This window comes from Monopterus albus, unplaced genomic scaffold (assembly GCF_001952655.1).
Source record: "Monopterus albus unplaced genomic scaffold, M_albus_1.0 scaffold17.1, whole genome shotgun sequence".
Lineage (NCBI taxonomy): Eukaryota > Metazoa > Chordata > Actinopteri > Synbranchiformes > Synbranchidae > Monopterus > Monopterus albus.
The window spans coordinates 1,250,217-1,266,676 of NW_018127897.1; the positions used below are offsets into that span (position 1 = coordinate 1,250,217).

Genomic DNA, 16,460 nt, shown 5'->3' on the forward strand with positions numbered 1-16,460 from the left:
ACTACAGATTATACACAGGGAGCATAAATTAGCATGCTGTATGTTTAGCATGTTACAAACAAAGCCCCCACCCCTGGGTCCAATATAACAGAACTCAGATCTCTCAAAATGTTACCTTGTTTTGAAATAGGAAATGAGTTATTTGATCAAAAAAATGTATTAACACAGACTGGCCATCTGAGTAATAAGCATGACATGTTAATCAAACACAATGTCAACCATCCTTCAATGTCCCACTTTAATACTATAGCTTGACTGATACTGCGTTCATTTTCATTTCTTACTTACTACAATATATAAAAAACAATAATAATAACAACAACAACTGTCATCTAGTCATATCATTTTATCTAAACTTGTCACTCTTTAATGTAAAGCAACAGTAAAATTTATTTGAATTAATAGAATTTACATTATATGAATTCTGGAATGCTCTCCACACCTTTTCTCATATTCTCATATGACATATCAATGGCATTTTATCAAGCAACTATGAAAATGATCATGTCAAGCTCAAGCCTGATAGGACAGGCTATTTTAGACTATAGTGTTTTATAGGGTGATCTATAACCAAGTTAATCTATTACAGAATGTAAGGATCTGCATTCACTGAACTTGTCATGCTCCTGTGAGTGACAGACATACAGTAAATGCTCAAAATACCGTTCAGTGACAGATTTACTTTTCATGTAGGCCCACATGTGTTAAAATTTTAATTTATCAGTCTCGTGGAAATGATGATAAAGTTAGTGGCATTACAGAATTCGATCCTTAGGATTAGACAAGAAATAATCAAGGAATACTCAGAAGTTTGCATTATTCTCAAAACATGACTTTCTCCAGATTTTTTTCTTTATCAGCCAAGACAAAAAGAAAATAATTCCGATTGCGAAAGTAGTATTATATTGTATATTTATTTTAATGGGCAAGTGTTGTGGTGCCATCGGTAAAAATGCTATATTGTGAATAATAAATTCATAATTGTGTGGGCAAATAATATAAAATAAAGAATATCTGTCATTTGTGATGTCAGTCCCAGTTTTCCATGAGATTCTCTTTGGTCAACCAGATTTTGCCAAGAAGAGCCTGTTATAGCTTCACCTTATGCATTTGTGTGCGCAAATTACGCAGTGGATCACCCTGATCATCTGAATAGCAATCAGGCGACATGGTTTTTCCAAGTGGTGCCCACAGCCTTGCAGAGCTGAACTGTGGGTTTGCTTTGCCTACCTGTAGCCTTAACTTGAAACAACAGGAGAGCGTTTTAAGAATGGGAAGAGCATTCCCCTTTAAACAAGGTGGGCTGAGCTTATTTGCAGTTTTCGCTCCTATGGCAACCCAATAGATCAGCTTCATGAATATTCACGTTTCACCAAAATGCATCCTGACTATGGATCAGTGATGTCAGCGGTCCCTGGAATGCTCCATTGTATTTCGTGTTATCGTGTCGCCTTGTTTGATGGCAGCTGGTGAGACATCTGATGAAAAGAGCATCCTTCGTCGTGCATGACCTTTCCCTCGTCTTCATATCACTGTCCGTGGGCACGTCTCTCACATGTCACGCTAAGGTGACTTTCAAGCAGTTTTTTCCACTTTTGCGCACAATGTCGGAACGGCACAAGGATGTACATCGGGGACGCAGTGGCCAAGCAGACCGCCCTGGCTGTGTGTGAGGACATATGCAAACTGTCAGGTAGTCTCAGTATGACAAAGAATATCTCTTGTCTGTTTCATTAGAGCCACGGTGGCCCATGTCATGTGTACAGCAGGCTTTCAGGGATTCAGATTAGCTCCAGACTGATCGCTCTCCCAGAAAGATAGGGGGCTGATGCCAATAATAGTTATAATACAGCCTGCCAATTTTAATTTTTACATTATTTTCTTCACTGTGTCTCAGTGTCATAATGGACAGGTTGCACTCCTCCATGCGTAAAAGGCTCTACAGTTTGCCACAGCACACTGGACAGAAATCATCTATGATGGGTGAAGGAGAAGACGCAGACAAGGACACCCGGAGGAAGAGCATTAGGATGAAGCCTATACCATCACCGTCGCCGACCTCTGGGGGAAGCTGCAAAGGCATCGGGGAGACCAAAAGTGGGGAGTCTGTGATCATGGAGACGGACATCGGGAGACCGATGAAGACCAGCTCAAATGGAGATTGCCGGAGGTTCCGAGGCAGCCTCTCGTCAATCACAAGTCGGCATGTGCACGACTCGGAGTCGGCGGAGGAGAGGCGCCTCATCAACGAGGGGGATGTCACCCCGAGCGAAGAGAGCCCCCATGGAGCCGTCGGTGATGGACAGCTGGATCAAGGTGCGCAAGGGGCCAGTGGCGGCGGTGTTACCCAAAACGACTCCCCAGACCAGCAGTCAGGGTTTATAAAGTTGGATGGCATTGATCAAATTCTGCCGGACGACGAGAGATTATATCAAGCTGGGTTCATACACAGGCAGTTTGGAGCAATGCTTCAACCAGGGGTCAACAAGTTCTCACTGAGGATGTTTGGAAGTGAGAAGGCGGTTGAACGGGAACAAGAGCGGGTTAAGTCCGCCGGATTTTGGATAATTCACCCGTACAGTGATTTCAGGTAAATTTAGACACCACGCACATGCTATCCAAACACTAGACAGAATGAAGCACCACGTCAACGTCGGTGCTGTGCACAGGTCCAGATGCTTTCCCCAGTGTCTTTATCATTTATTAGGGCATTCATCACCAAATAAATCCGTTGTTTTTCCATCTTAATAGCTACCACCTTCATCACTGATCTTGCTCCTTCACTTTGAAACATAACATTGAATCAAGGCCATGGTTTTAATCAATTGGCTTTACTGCATTATAAAAATACATCCTTGCAATATACCAATTTATTTATTGATTAATAAAGGATGTTTTGTGCCATAACACAGTAGAAGAATGATATTTCTTATTAGGAGACCCTTGGGCACACTGTCTTTTTATGAAAACACCCACAGATAACACAACCTTTGCTAATTAGGCCAATTTGACTATCTTGGGCAGCTGCTATCCAAATGGATACATAATTGAATCCCTTTAATTGATTCTTCTTCTTTATTTGGCACAATCTGTGCTCAGGGGACCTCATTTATCATTGATTAGGGTTAGTCACATTGTCTTTAGAGGCATATATATTGATTTTTTTCTTTGTCTCTTCTTTTGCACATCATTTTTGAAAAATAACTGTTAAATAATCCTATTAGAATAAACATGATTAATATTTCTAGTTGTAGAGCAATTGGAAAACTGATCAACAGGTATTGTGTCTGCATTCAACTGTGTCATCTAATCTATTAACAAAATACATCAAGACAACTGAATAGAGTCCATAACCACTCTTGTTGTCCAACAGATCACTTGTTAGAGCCTTTGAGTATGTTATTCCTACTGTATGCATCAGGTTCATGGCAACATGGAGCCTCTTAACTGTGAAACATTAAGGTCTGCTGTCCTCAATTGTAGAATTTTTGAATAGTTATCACACAGTGCTTATAAACAGTGTGTGAGACATGTGTTTGGCTATAAGCAGCATCATCACCTTTCTCCTGGTCTGCAGCACTGAATGTAGTGTAGCCTGCCTGGTGTTTGATTGGCTATGATTGTTTAATGACATGCAATATAGCCTACTGTAAGAAAAAAAAAATCACTTTACCACAAATTAAAAAAAAAAGTGTTTCTCTCCCTCAAGAACAAGATGTCTGACTCTGAGAGACATGTGAGTTGTAGTGTGAGTTGCTCACAGGTCTGCAGTGTCAGAGGCAAAGACTAAATAAGACTTTTCCCAGAATAAGAATTGAAAACAGACACATATATCTTCCTGTTTATCCTGAGAAAATGGGCAAATACAGTATACTGTGGTGGCTGACTTCACTGGGTGTTTTTGTGAATTTAGTAAGCTGTCCTGAATTGTCATGAAGTTTTTTTAACCAAAGTAAACTGGTGTCTATTACTGAGTGGGTAGGAAGGCAAAACTAACATCACATTTCTTCTAACAGCACACATTATATTCAGGTATAACCAGACCCAGGTGATCAGCTCTGTTGTGTTTCCAATCTGCGATTGGTTTCTTCTGCATAAAGAAAATATCTCTCTTTTGTCAGTCTATTCAGTCAAAACCTTTAAACAAATACAAACCTGACCAGCATCCAAGCACATTGATTTTAAGCTCATAACACATAAGATAATATAAAGGTTCCCATTTTCCAAGTCACAGTTTGAACATAGTGCCATTAGAAAGTGAGACATGTATTTGACCCTTAGTGATGTTTGTTATGCTCCTCTAAGATGGTTGTGTTTCCTGTGATCCCCTGCGGTCTCTTGCTAACTATGTTAAATGTAATCAGGAAGGCTGATTTGGGGCCTGACTGACTGTCTTGATAGCTTAAAGGTCATAGATTTGGCACCAGCCATAAGTGTCTTTGAGCAAGATGCTGAAACAGGGAATCTGTTGCACACTGCACTCAGTGAGACACTCTCTCAGTGAGATGTACCAAAATAAACAGAAAATTGAAAAAGCTCTAAGAGAGAAGTGCTCTAAAAAAATGAGGTTAGCCACCCACTTGTTCAGGGTCTGAGGGTGGATACTGTATATTACCATAATTAAACATTTTGGTGAGCTGAGAGCAGTTCGCTTGTGGTTCAAGCACTCACCACTATGATTACGTAATCATGCACCTCTACAATTAAAACCACAGATGTTGCACTCAATCAGGAGAGTAAAAAAATGAGTTTGTACCTCAGTTAACGTAGTATGATTAAAGACAGTTGTACATTTCTCTGCAGCAAACAGGGAAAAGACGAAGTATGCAGGGAGTCGGTTAAAAGCCCATTATTGAAGTCAAAATATATGACATTTTTGTCAGCATTAATATGCTTCAAATAATATCCATGTGATGTGGACAAAAATAGCACATTATGTCAGCGACTTAATGCAGCATGTGGAGATGAGCTACAGCTAGTATTTTATTTTTAATAAACTTCTAAAGAAATATGATACTTGGACACCCATGTCCTCTAAAATCAGACAGGACAAGATGAGTGTAATTAAAGTATACAAGAAGATGAGTGAGTTCTTTTAATGGGCCCAAAGAAGAGAAGGGTCTCTGTGACTAAAAGTTTTATTCCCATGTCTGGATGAAAGCATTGGCACCTATAAACTCAAATTAGGGTGTCACAGGGAATTACATAGTGACCAGTGTGCTAAAATTCTGCAGAATCACCTCTTGTTAAAGTATTGTATAATGCTAAGAAGCAGGGGAGGAGCAATATTTCGCAAAGGAAAAGACAGATTAAAAATGGCATCATAATCCAATCTACAGTCTCATTTCCAGATCCAAAGCTGAACAGCCTCCTTTGTTGCTGAACAAGCATCTCCCAGTGATCAGACGTGGTCACTTAACCAGAGGGTGACATCTATAACACATAAGAAGGAGACAAGCATCTGTACAAAACAGCTGAATAGTACAGTAGGGTGTCGTTTAAATAAGAAGGATTATTAAGCACATGATGACCATAAAATATCTGTGGGGGTTTGATAAGATTGTTGAGCCAGACACATGACTGGTTCTGCTCTGCTCCTCGCTGGATGTTTCTGTTTGGTGTCTGCTCTGCCCTGCCAGCTTACTCTTCTCTTGTTATGAAAGTATGGATTTATGTGTTATTCAAATGTTGCAGTACCATCTTCTGTGCTGAGACCTATTGATATTGTGTGTCCCTGTTCATAAACAGAGATTGATACAAGTCATAAGATATGTATGCCCCTTTCAAAGATAATAGAATATGGCAGTGTTTGATGGACAGAATGATGCCTCTCATACAGAATAGATCCTCTGTCTAGCATGATGAATCCCAAGTAATGATCTTTTTTTTTTACTTGTTTGCACAGACCCCTTTGAGTGGATTTTATCAATGCAACAGCATTGTACAGAGTTCTAAACAGACGATGTGGCACAATATTAGAATTCAACCCTCTGATCGTCAAGTGCCTTTTAATTATCTTGTGATTCAGAGCCCAGAGGACACATCTGTTGGAAAGTCTTTCACATTTCTCTGGAGAGATAGAAACGAAGATGTTGCACATTACATGTTTAATTTTTTTTTGCACTGAAGGCTTTATTAAGCCCACCTCTTCCCTTTAGAACCGTGGGGGGTCGGCTGTCCTTCAATTTCTGTCAGTCATTTAAATCCCTTCACCAGAGTCAGACGAATCCTTCCATCCTCTTTGCAAAGTCCACTTTTCAACAGCTTTATATTTCTCCCACATATCCAGTTTTGTTTCCCAGAACACAATTACCCAGACAGTGGGAAAAATAAAAATAAATCCTCTAAAAAGATATCTTACAGTTTTGTTTCTCTTTCTCTCTCTCTCTTTTTCTCTTTTGTAGGGAATACATTAAAGAAAAGCAGAGCAGATGTAGTTACTGATGTACACATTAGGACTATAATACAGTATAGTTAAAGGAAAATGACTTTTAAGTCTTGACTAAATGAAAATGTGCAGTGTATTCCTGAAGGTGTTTATATTAACTATTAATTTAACCATATTATGATTTGAAGTTTTCATTCTCTTGTTAAAGTGAGCCATAGCATTTCTAATATTCTCCATTAGCCTCAATAGAGAGAGAGAGTGAAATTCTAGAGAGCTCCTCACAGTGTTGACCTTACAAGTAAAAGTAAAGAAAATGGTAGCTGCATTACCTGAATTAGACTGCTCTTGTACTTTGTGAGAAAATGGAGGAAATCATTCTTATGTTATTATCCCTTTGATGAATATTGAGATCTTTTAGATACTGCGCAATTTATGCACCTTAGGTTTGTGGTCCTTATCATTAGCAGCTACTAACAGTTGCAGACCTTTTGTTGAAGATAAAGTAAACTTACCACATGGGATCAGATTAGAGCATTCACTGGGTTTGGTTGATTACGTTTGATTTGAGAGTATGGTTTGCTATTGATTTGTTTGGGTCTTGCTGAGGCCAGCTTGCGATCATTGGATTCATTGGAAAATGAGATGGGGAGACATACACGGTTGCAGCGAGGGTGATTCATTTTCTTGCAGCGGTGGCAGGAGTCTGGTGGGTGGCAAGAAGGTCAAGATGAGGTACTGGAGATGCAGTGGAGATGGACATGAACGCTCACAACCACACTTAAACAGGGTTTGACAGTTTCTTAGTTTAGCAAGTTTTAATATTAATGATTACAAGTTCTATATGAGATCAGCATATTTAAATAAAAATGCTATATTTATGAACTGAGTCCACAGATTGTTATTTTGTCCCTTAATGGGCCATGCCCAATTGCTTTATAATACTAATCCACATGGGGAATTAGGGAAGAAGGCTTGAGAGTACATATGATGAATGACACTTTATTCCTTTTGGTTGCCATTAACTAATACCTTGTCTAATTTTGTGAGGGTAGGACAGGGTGTTTACATATGGTTCTGGCTGGGCCTGAAAGTGTGGTAATCAAAAAAGGCTGTTGTGCTCATCCACAAATATTAGGAGTGTAGAGATTATTGCAGATCAATTTATTTAATGGAGGTTGCCCAGGGAGGATGTGCATGGCCAGTGGGTGGAAGGTTGCCTGTCATAGTGGCAGAATGATTGAATGGTATAGTGTGACCTTGCCAGGCACACTTGTGTGGGAGTGTGAAATTAGAACGCATGATCACAACTGTTAAGAAATGTCTTTTTTTACTTTGCATGTCAGTGATTTTTCCCCCTCCTGATACATCATTTAATTCAGCTTTATGTATAATGGAGAGAACTGAGTTTTACCTTGGCAAAGTGACGATAATCTCAAAATGAGATTATTTAGATTGACTGGACATTATATACATTTTGAAAATGGGAAACCTCGCTAGAAGCTTTTCCTGTTAAGTGCTGCATGTCATCCGGCTACTGTGCTTGATGTGTTTCAGTCACCTGACAAATCTAATGTTGTGTGTCCTCCCCAGCCTCTGCACTGCAACATCAATTTATATTCTCTCCAGGTGGATACACAACACTAGTCAGACAAGACCCATTCTCGAGTTTTTCCTCTTTTAACACATTTCAATGTCATTTTTTTCCTCTTGCCAGTGGAGAGATGTGATTATTGTTCCACTGACCAGAGGTAAATATGTCAGTTTCACTTATCTCAGCATTTCAGGATGCTTAATGGAGAAAATGTGTTTAAGAGTTTATTACCCCGTACTTAAGTCATGTTTGAAGCGCCTTGTGTGTGACATGTGAGGTACAAAGACTTCTGTAGACCATTTTTTCTTCATGTTGGCATATACTGTACTGCTTATGGCTGTGCAACAGCTCTATTTTAGCACAACATCCTGTTTGTGTGTCTGCTTTCACCATGCATGATCCGTAGTTGACCTCACCTGTCCACCTGACCAATGCAGGGTAGGAGCTGAGAAAGGGAGGAAACACATTACAGACTGATTTGTTCGCATTATGACACTTAACATATTGTATGAATTGTGCAAACGTAGTGGCAACTCACTGTTAGCAATGTGAAGAGAGAATTTTACAGTGATGTCTGCTGTGTGATTCTTATTATTTTCAAACTAAATACAATATACACTACTGACTTTGTTCATAGATCTCACTTTTTAGTATTAATTTCACTCGGTCAAAAAAGCAATCAGCATACAAAGAGACTATAGGTGTAATCTTTTAATGATACCCAAGAGGCCATTCATTACTTTGATTACAAGTACTGCAGTGATTCAGCCTTCTGCATCATCACCTAAATGATAACCAGACTCTCTGGTGTTATTGCTTTTACTAACCCATGAGTAATGACTGAAGGATTGATTGCTCATAAATAAGAAAAACTTTTGAAAACAAGAAATCACATGGCTGCCAGCAATCAAGAAAGCACAGCATGCTGTATTTTATGGGAAGAGTCAGCACGGTTGGAATGAATAATTTAGATTGCTTCAGTTAAAATACCTCCTGTATGTTATCACTTCTCTCTGATGTCTTCCATTCAGCGTCCAGGTGTGCTATTCACACAAAATTGAAATAGAGCTTGCAACGTCTTTCTTGGTTTATTCTTGTTTAGTTAGAAGCCAGATGGCTGGGATTTACTAATGTTAAGACAATAAGGGTCCAAAACCCTAACAGTCATAGTATATTAATGCCAGATCAGTACACCACTCTGGCCTTAGCCATGAATGATCTGTTACTATATATGTAAGCCAATCCTTTGCACCTCATGCAAGTTAAAATGACCTCAAGTATTACAGCAATTGCAAACTGTGTTTTGGCCCTGATTTGTCCTTCAGCTGACAGATTGCTTGTTTAATTCTGTCCCAAAAATACCATGTTTTTTAAGCACAGTTTACACTAACCAAACTGCAGCACCCTATGTGTTTACCCCAGCATGCACGCTGCAGCCCCAGCCCACTCACTCCTCCTCATGCAGATTCAGCTATATCTAGTACATGCAGTTTGACCTTTTCAGCCCTATCTGTGTCCCAGGTGGGGAATCCTTGTCTCTCTGAAATTGGATTTCTTTCTTTCTTATCAGCCTAGCTAGGAAATGGCCAAGATGTGAGACTGGCACTGATATGCTGCTCCATGGGGTGGACACAATATGGGGACCGCTATGTTAGAAACCACTAAATGTAATGTAAGACACTCACCATTACAGTCAGCTTCACAAGTGATGTCCATGAAGTTCAAAGCCAATTAGCACAATATGCCAGAAACACTCGTAGGCGACTCAGGCGGAAAATAATGTCATACAGTATGAAAGTGACAGTTACATTATGCAGACACTGTCATTGCATTTCATTATTTTACATCCCAGTCTTGTTCGTCTTTCCTACCTTTTAACTGTTAAAATACTTGAAATGTAAAGAACAAGAACTTATGTTGCTTTGTCTTGCTTGTGGGAGGTTTACATATCTAAACACTATGCGCGGCTTTTACAACTATGAGCTGGGGCTAGTCGTCTATGGACTCTCTGTGGAACAATATCAGATCATATCAAACACAAATTACAAAATTAAGAAATCTGGGGTAGTTTTAAAAATCAAGTTTTTTAAAATACTGTAATTGTAAAAGAGATCATTATGTTGACTTAATCAATAATTTGTTGATCAATATTTGACTAAACTTTAACTCAAGCACAACTTAAATTGTATCAGTTTTCAAATGGAGTTTGCTAAAAAATTAGTTTCAGTTACCACTAGTTTCATGACCACCAAGCAAATGCTCTTGGAATGGAATGGAAACCATGAGGTGCGGCTGAAATGTTATTTAAAAAAAAGTTTGAACTTTGGCTTATTTTGACAAATTACATTTCCCAAGGTTGAAAATTGACTTTCATGTTCAGGTCATTTTTATTACTGTGTACAAGTCATTGGCTATATTATATTACATAGACCTATATAGAGAATGGTGGCAAAGAAAAACTTGATTGCTTGACCCCTGCAGGGAAGAATCACTTCTGTCCTGATGGGAGCGGTCTCTACCAGGATAACAGTTTCCCCCTTCCATAGGGCATGAGGTGTCACTGAAGGGTTTGAGTATGAAAATGATGTGAATCATACCCTATAGCCTTTACAGTCCCCAGATCTCAACCCAGCTGAACACCTACTAGGTATTTTTGAGCGACGTGTTAGAAAGCGTCTCCACCACCATCATCCAAATGAAGGAATATCTGTTGGAAGAAATATGTAGTGTCAATGTCAAGCTGTTCTTGTGGCAAGTGTTGGCCCAGCACTTTACTAAGGCACATGTTGGTTTTTCCTTTCATTTGCCACCCATCTGTATATATTGCTAATGGAAAATGTTCTTGTTAATATTGTCAAATTGATTATAACCATATTTTCTTGCCACAGTTGTGCATCTACACCTTATTTTGCTTACTTTATATCTGCTCAGTGCAATTTCATATGTAACTTGGGGCCTAAAACAGGTAGCAATGGAAAAAAATAAGATAAGATAAAATAAAATTAAAATTATCAATAAGTCTGTAATGTAATGTAACAATAATATCATATCAGGAAAAGTAAGAATTCTTCTATATCTTCATTGCAGTTTAAATGATCATTCAAACAAGCCGCTTGTAATTCATCTGCGATTGCCATATGCTGTGATTGCATAGGGTTGTTAGAATTGCTGTTAGAATGCACAGAAGGTTGAAGGTCTTTGGACACAGTGGGGTTTCCACTCAGAGAGGACCAAAATCCAGAACACTGAATAAAGAACTCGGTGTGCGGCTGGCGTGGCTCACAGGAAGTACTTCTCTGGATCAATGTGTTTGGCCTGGCCCTGGCCCACACACTGAGTGTCTAGAAGACCCGGACAAATGGCTGGATTATAAGACATGTAGTGGTGAGACAGATTGTTTCCACTATGTGATGGGTGTGGGGTGACACCTGATTTATCTTCACTATCTCCTTAGTACCCTTTTTGTCACACCAGCTTTGGTCATACCATGTTACCTAGTGTTGGACTGAAATGAGACACAGCAGCAAAGTCAATGTGTTTAAATCAAATTTGTGTCCCTACTTAGCATGGACAATCGAGAAACATTAGAGCTAACAGATGAACATGATAAATCCTGCCCTGTTTGATTTAACACTTTGATAAATCTTTGTTTTTGCTTACTCAGGCAGGCCAGCAAAAAAATCAGACAAACTGCATCATCATCTCCAGTTTGATTTCATTTCATGCTCAGTGTCTTCTTAGTGAGGGTTTTCAATCAGCTTCTGCTGTGTTACATTTTGTTTGTATTACCTCTACTTTTGTTTTTCCTCATCTCCTTCTTTAAGAGATTATTATTGCAGAAAAATATGTTTGGTTTCATAGTTGGTTGTCTCTGCCCTTCATTATTAACGTATTTTCTCTTACTGTTTCCGCATTTCTCTCCCCTTAATTTCTTTTCTGCCCTTACTCTTCCTGTCGCCCTTTAACCTCTGATCACTGTTCTGGCAATGGACAGAAAAAGCTTTCATTGTGGCTGCTCCATTTGCTGATTGCAGCACCTGAAACAGTGAAGATAATGACCTTGTGCTACTGCAGATCAGAACAAGGGCATGAGCTGATGGTGTGCATTGTGACCAGCACCTAATACGGTACATTATCTTAGCACGTTATCGATGTTAAGAGAAAGACCTTCTCTCTCTGGCTCTTTCCTGTTCAGCGTGCTTGTTGGGGGAAGAGGTTGTTTTGTGTTCACTTGGGAGGCGCTGGCCAATGTCTCCTCTGTCACACTTTGTGGCTGGCTGACAGGGAACCCCTTTGACATGACCCTAAAGACCCTGTACGAGATAACAAGGCATCATGATAAAACACAGATGCAATTAGTGGCCAAAGATGACAGTCCACAAAGCTGGAGTGCAGATACTGGCATACGCTAGTAGGATAAGTGCACTGACAGCACTGGCTAGAGAGCTCTCTGTGCCTGCCACTGTCTAACCTCAGGAGGCATCTTTATTTACCCTTGCGCAACTTTTGTTCCTTGGAGAAAATAGATAACAGGCTGTGCTCTGAGAAACTGTGAAGGACTCTGCAGGGCTACAAAGACATGGGCAGGGGCTAGCCACTACGGACAGAGTCTCTCCACCAGAAACAGCCAGAAAATGAAGGGAAGATCTACTGGTCTGAGCACGGGACAAGAAACACCTACTGTACTTGGCTAACTGAGTTCATTCATCTCAGTGGACTCCCTGATTAGATCTGGTCAGTTTGCAAAGTGGTTCTGTTGATTTCATGATTAAGTCAGAGCTCTTACAGTAAGTGCCCACTTCTGAGTTATTCAAACATTAGAGCAAGTTTAGGCTGGACTTTTTTCAATCAGCGGATCTGGGGCATGTTCTTGAGTGTCTGAGACTGATGATACTAGTTCCAGATGTCTGAATTGCTGCCCATATCATCAATTTTGATTGAAGTTAAAGTGAAAAGAAACAGGCATTATTTCACTTCTGAATGGTTTAAATTCTTGTTAAAGCATTGGCAGAGAATTGGTATTTAAAGAATGAGTTGACTTGCAGCAGTAGTATGCCTGTATATTTTAGATCAGTTAAATGCAGTGCTAACTGAACAATATAGTAAGCAATGACATTATTTAAGGAGACCCAGATACACAAAACACTAAAAGACACAATAAAGCAACATGCATACAGACAAATAGGGGTGAGGACAGACAGAAGCAAATTATGCCACATGCATATGAAATCTATTCACAAGCATAACTAAAAAGTTGTTTCTGTCAGATGATCACAACTGAAAATTTTGAAATTTTATCTAATTACAAAAAAATTATCAAATAATTTAGATTTAACTGGTGGTTTAGTGTTAGTTTGTGCACTGCTAGACCTGTCAGTCAATTATCAATCAAGTGATAGTATTCCACTCCTGTGTTTTGCATTTTGACAGATGTGAATCTCCTTCTTTTACATTCGTCACTGCTTACCTGCAGGGTCAGACCTTTTTCTGTTGGAGAAGGTGTTCTGCTACAGTGGATGGCTGTAGCATTGTCTTTCTCTTGGCTATGTTAAATAACAGACCCAGATGGAATTTTGCTTTCAGTCACAAATGACACAAATGACCCTTGCTTGTCCTGCCTGTAGAACTACTTGTAATCCGATTTCTGACTCTTTTTTTATGTTAGATAAGGTGGACTCCTTTCAGTTGATTCTGCTTCTCCTCTAACCTCTGTAGGTATTTAGCAAATCCCTTTGTTTTCTCATAGCCGAAGGTTGGGGAGATTTGCCTCTATCTCTAATGAAATCGTCTTAGCGTGGGTTTCATAAAACAGTATGCCTCACCTAAATATAGCCACCTGCAACTGCACAGCCCTGTTGTTAGTGATATGTTTGCTGTGTACCTGCTGGCTGTGCTTAGCAAAGACAGTGCCGTTATAACAGTTCACTGGAGCGGGTGACAACAAAAACAGGATTAACCCTTTTAACCTGAATTGTTTTTCTTTCCTCCTTGCTTGTTTAAGACTGAAGGGATGCTCTTTTATTGACAACACACAGGCTGTTTATTTTTGTTATTACAGATGTTCTTCTCCTGTTAAGTGTGAATTTTTTCTCACATGAGCCTTTCATGCTTAACTTTTACTCAATCCACCACATTTATTAATTCATAATTAGCAATGGACTTCATGAGGCTGTTTCAGTTTTCATTTGAGTTTAAATGCAGTTTAGAACTAGTTCAGTTAAACTTGTGATATAGCAGATAAAATGCAACTATACTGGAAATTAACACTAACAGTTGTTTCAAAGGGAAAGCAAATTCTCTGTCAACATTATCCATGCTGTACCATTGTTTGTCCCTGCAAACTATAAAATCAAAAATTATTTTCTTCTTTGTTTTACATGTTTTATGTTTTGAATATAAATTATTTTAACAACATATAATACAATAGTAGAGTACATTATTCTCACCCTGACTTTAAATGCTATTAAAGTACTGTAGATGATATATTTGATACCATACATGATACAATTTAAATGACAATATTGAATACTACATTAACTATACATATATCAAAAAGACTGAAGAAACGTATTTTACAAAGGCAAAATACAGTACATACTATACATTAATGCTTTATAATTTACCAGTAGACACTGTCACTAAAACAGAGGAAAAAAACAGTTATGCCATTGCTCAGCTTTGTGGGAAAAGAAACCAGTTTTAACAAACAAAATGGATGTCAACAATATTGCCTTCACCAAAGGCACTCTGGGGGCAATGGTCATGCAAAGTGATTAATTTTAGTAATCAGTATTTTATATCCCTGACATTTGTCATCCATAATAATCACTGCTCAGTAACAAAACTGAAGCAAACTTTAGCTGTGTTTAACTAGCGGTATACCCCATTCTTCATCCCGCATAACCTCCCTCGTTTTACCTCTAAACTAGTGAGTATGTTTACATACCCTGCTTGTAATGCTAATGCTTGTGGTTTGAGCCCATATTCAGACTAAAGCCCCTTTCCCACTGCCCAAAAAACACGTATAAACTTGCCACACCTCAGCTTTTGACGGCAGTGGGAATGCAACTACTGGGACAAATGCAATCAACACAGGTTATTATCCACTTTATCTCGGCTCACCTCGGCTTGGAAACAATGGGAAAGCAAGACCTGGCTAAATTTGCAAATGTACGTAATGATTTGCACGTCATCAGTGTCTCAGGCATAAATTCTATCCATCTTCATTCAATCAATGCTCTAACATGGTTCAGTCTACATCAAGTTTCTATACTTTGAAAGATGAACAGAAGTAAATACAAAGAAATAAAGCTGACTGTCTCATTAGCTTCCATGATGCTTTGTTTACAACTCTGTGCAGCTATTTGACATCTCCAGAGTGATGATGTCAAATATGACATACCAGAGGGGAAACAAGCTTGTCTGCCGGAGAGCTGAGCTGGGTCAGCTAATTAATGGTTTAGCCCGGTATAAAAAACCCATGTATACACGATACTTTTGGTGGGAATGCGGTATGAGTTTCAAAGGTGTGAAAATGCAGCCCTCTCCGTTATTTCTACAGGGCAAAAAGGTTGGATCTGGTTCAACTTCTGCCACACTGGATGGTGACATCATCTGGAACAGGCATTGCATCAACCAATTGCTTACAGGGGATGGCCAGAATGTGAATTACAATGGGAAGAAGACTGTTTTGTTTACCTTGTTAGCATGAACATTCACTGCTATTAACTGTCGAACTTGGGCCATAGTTAATGCACCATAACAACACATCATACGTTTGTGTTAGTTAGGGTACTGGTTGTTAAACAGTGTTTTTATTAATCAGTGCTGACACACACTGCTTGTAGAAATTGGTGCAAAGGTAGAGTAGGCTACGTTAGCAGGTTGGCTCACCAAAACACAGTGAAAATTTGCAGACTGAAAATGTGAATGAAGCCACTCACATCAACTCATCACAATGTGGCATGCATACAGCACTTCCTCTGCAAGGGGTTGCACCAATTTCAATCATTTAATCAGTCCAAACCACATTCAGTGTGTGCACAGTGCTGGCTGGGGCCCTCATGAAAGTGGAGTCTCGGTACAACCTCTGTCTTTCTGCTCCCATTCAGTCAGCGTAAAAATATAATAGAGGGAGACTGGAGTACTGTTTGCCACTTGAACCTGACATGACAGATTATCTGCTTGCATGTTATGCCATCACTCTCCCACCATGGGAGCCAAAAGACTGGCATCTCAACAAGGGAAATTTAAACAAGTACATGTATACATGCATGCATGTATATACAGAAACAAATACTCTGTATATATCAGCTGTAAACACAGGGGTATAGATGCTACATTCTTGATTCTGTGTCTGTTCAATTTAAATGCAGACTACTCTGAAAGGTAATTGTTTGTTGTTTGTAGTGGCTCTCGCAATCCCTTTCAGGTAGCCTGTCTGGCAGGGTGCAGAGAATAAGAGAGGCTTATCGTGTAAAC

The 16,460-nt window shown here is 39.3% G+C and overlaps 1 protein-coding gene across 1 annotated transcript in view; it reads left to right on the forward strand.

The window, feature by feature from the left end:
- Nucleotides 1-1,343: 1,343 nt before the first annotated feature.
- The window catches only part of hcn4 (hyperpolarization activated cyclic nucleotide-gated potassium channel 4), an 81,060-nt gene continuing 65,943 nt past the window's right edge, over nucleotides 1,344-16,460 (forward strand). The window contains exons 1-2 of the mRNA XM_020592477.1: nucleotides 1,344-1,693; nucleotides 1,898-2,590. Coding sequence (XP_020448133.1) covers nucleotides 1,680-1,693; nucleotides 1,898-2,590 — 707 coding nt within the window. The 5' untranslated portion in view covers nucleotides 1,344-1,679. The remainder of the gene's footprint in view (nucleotides 1,694-1,897; nucleotides 2,591-16,460) is intronic.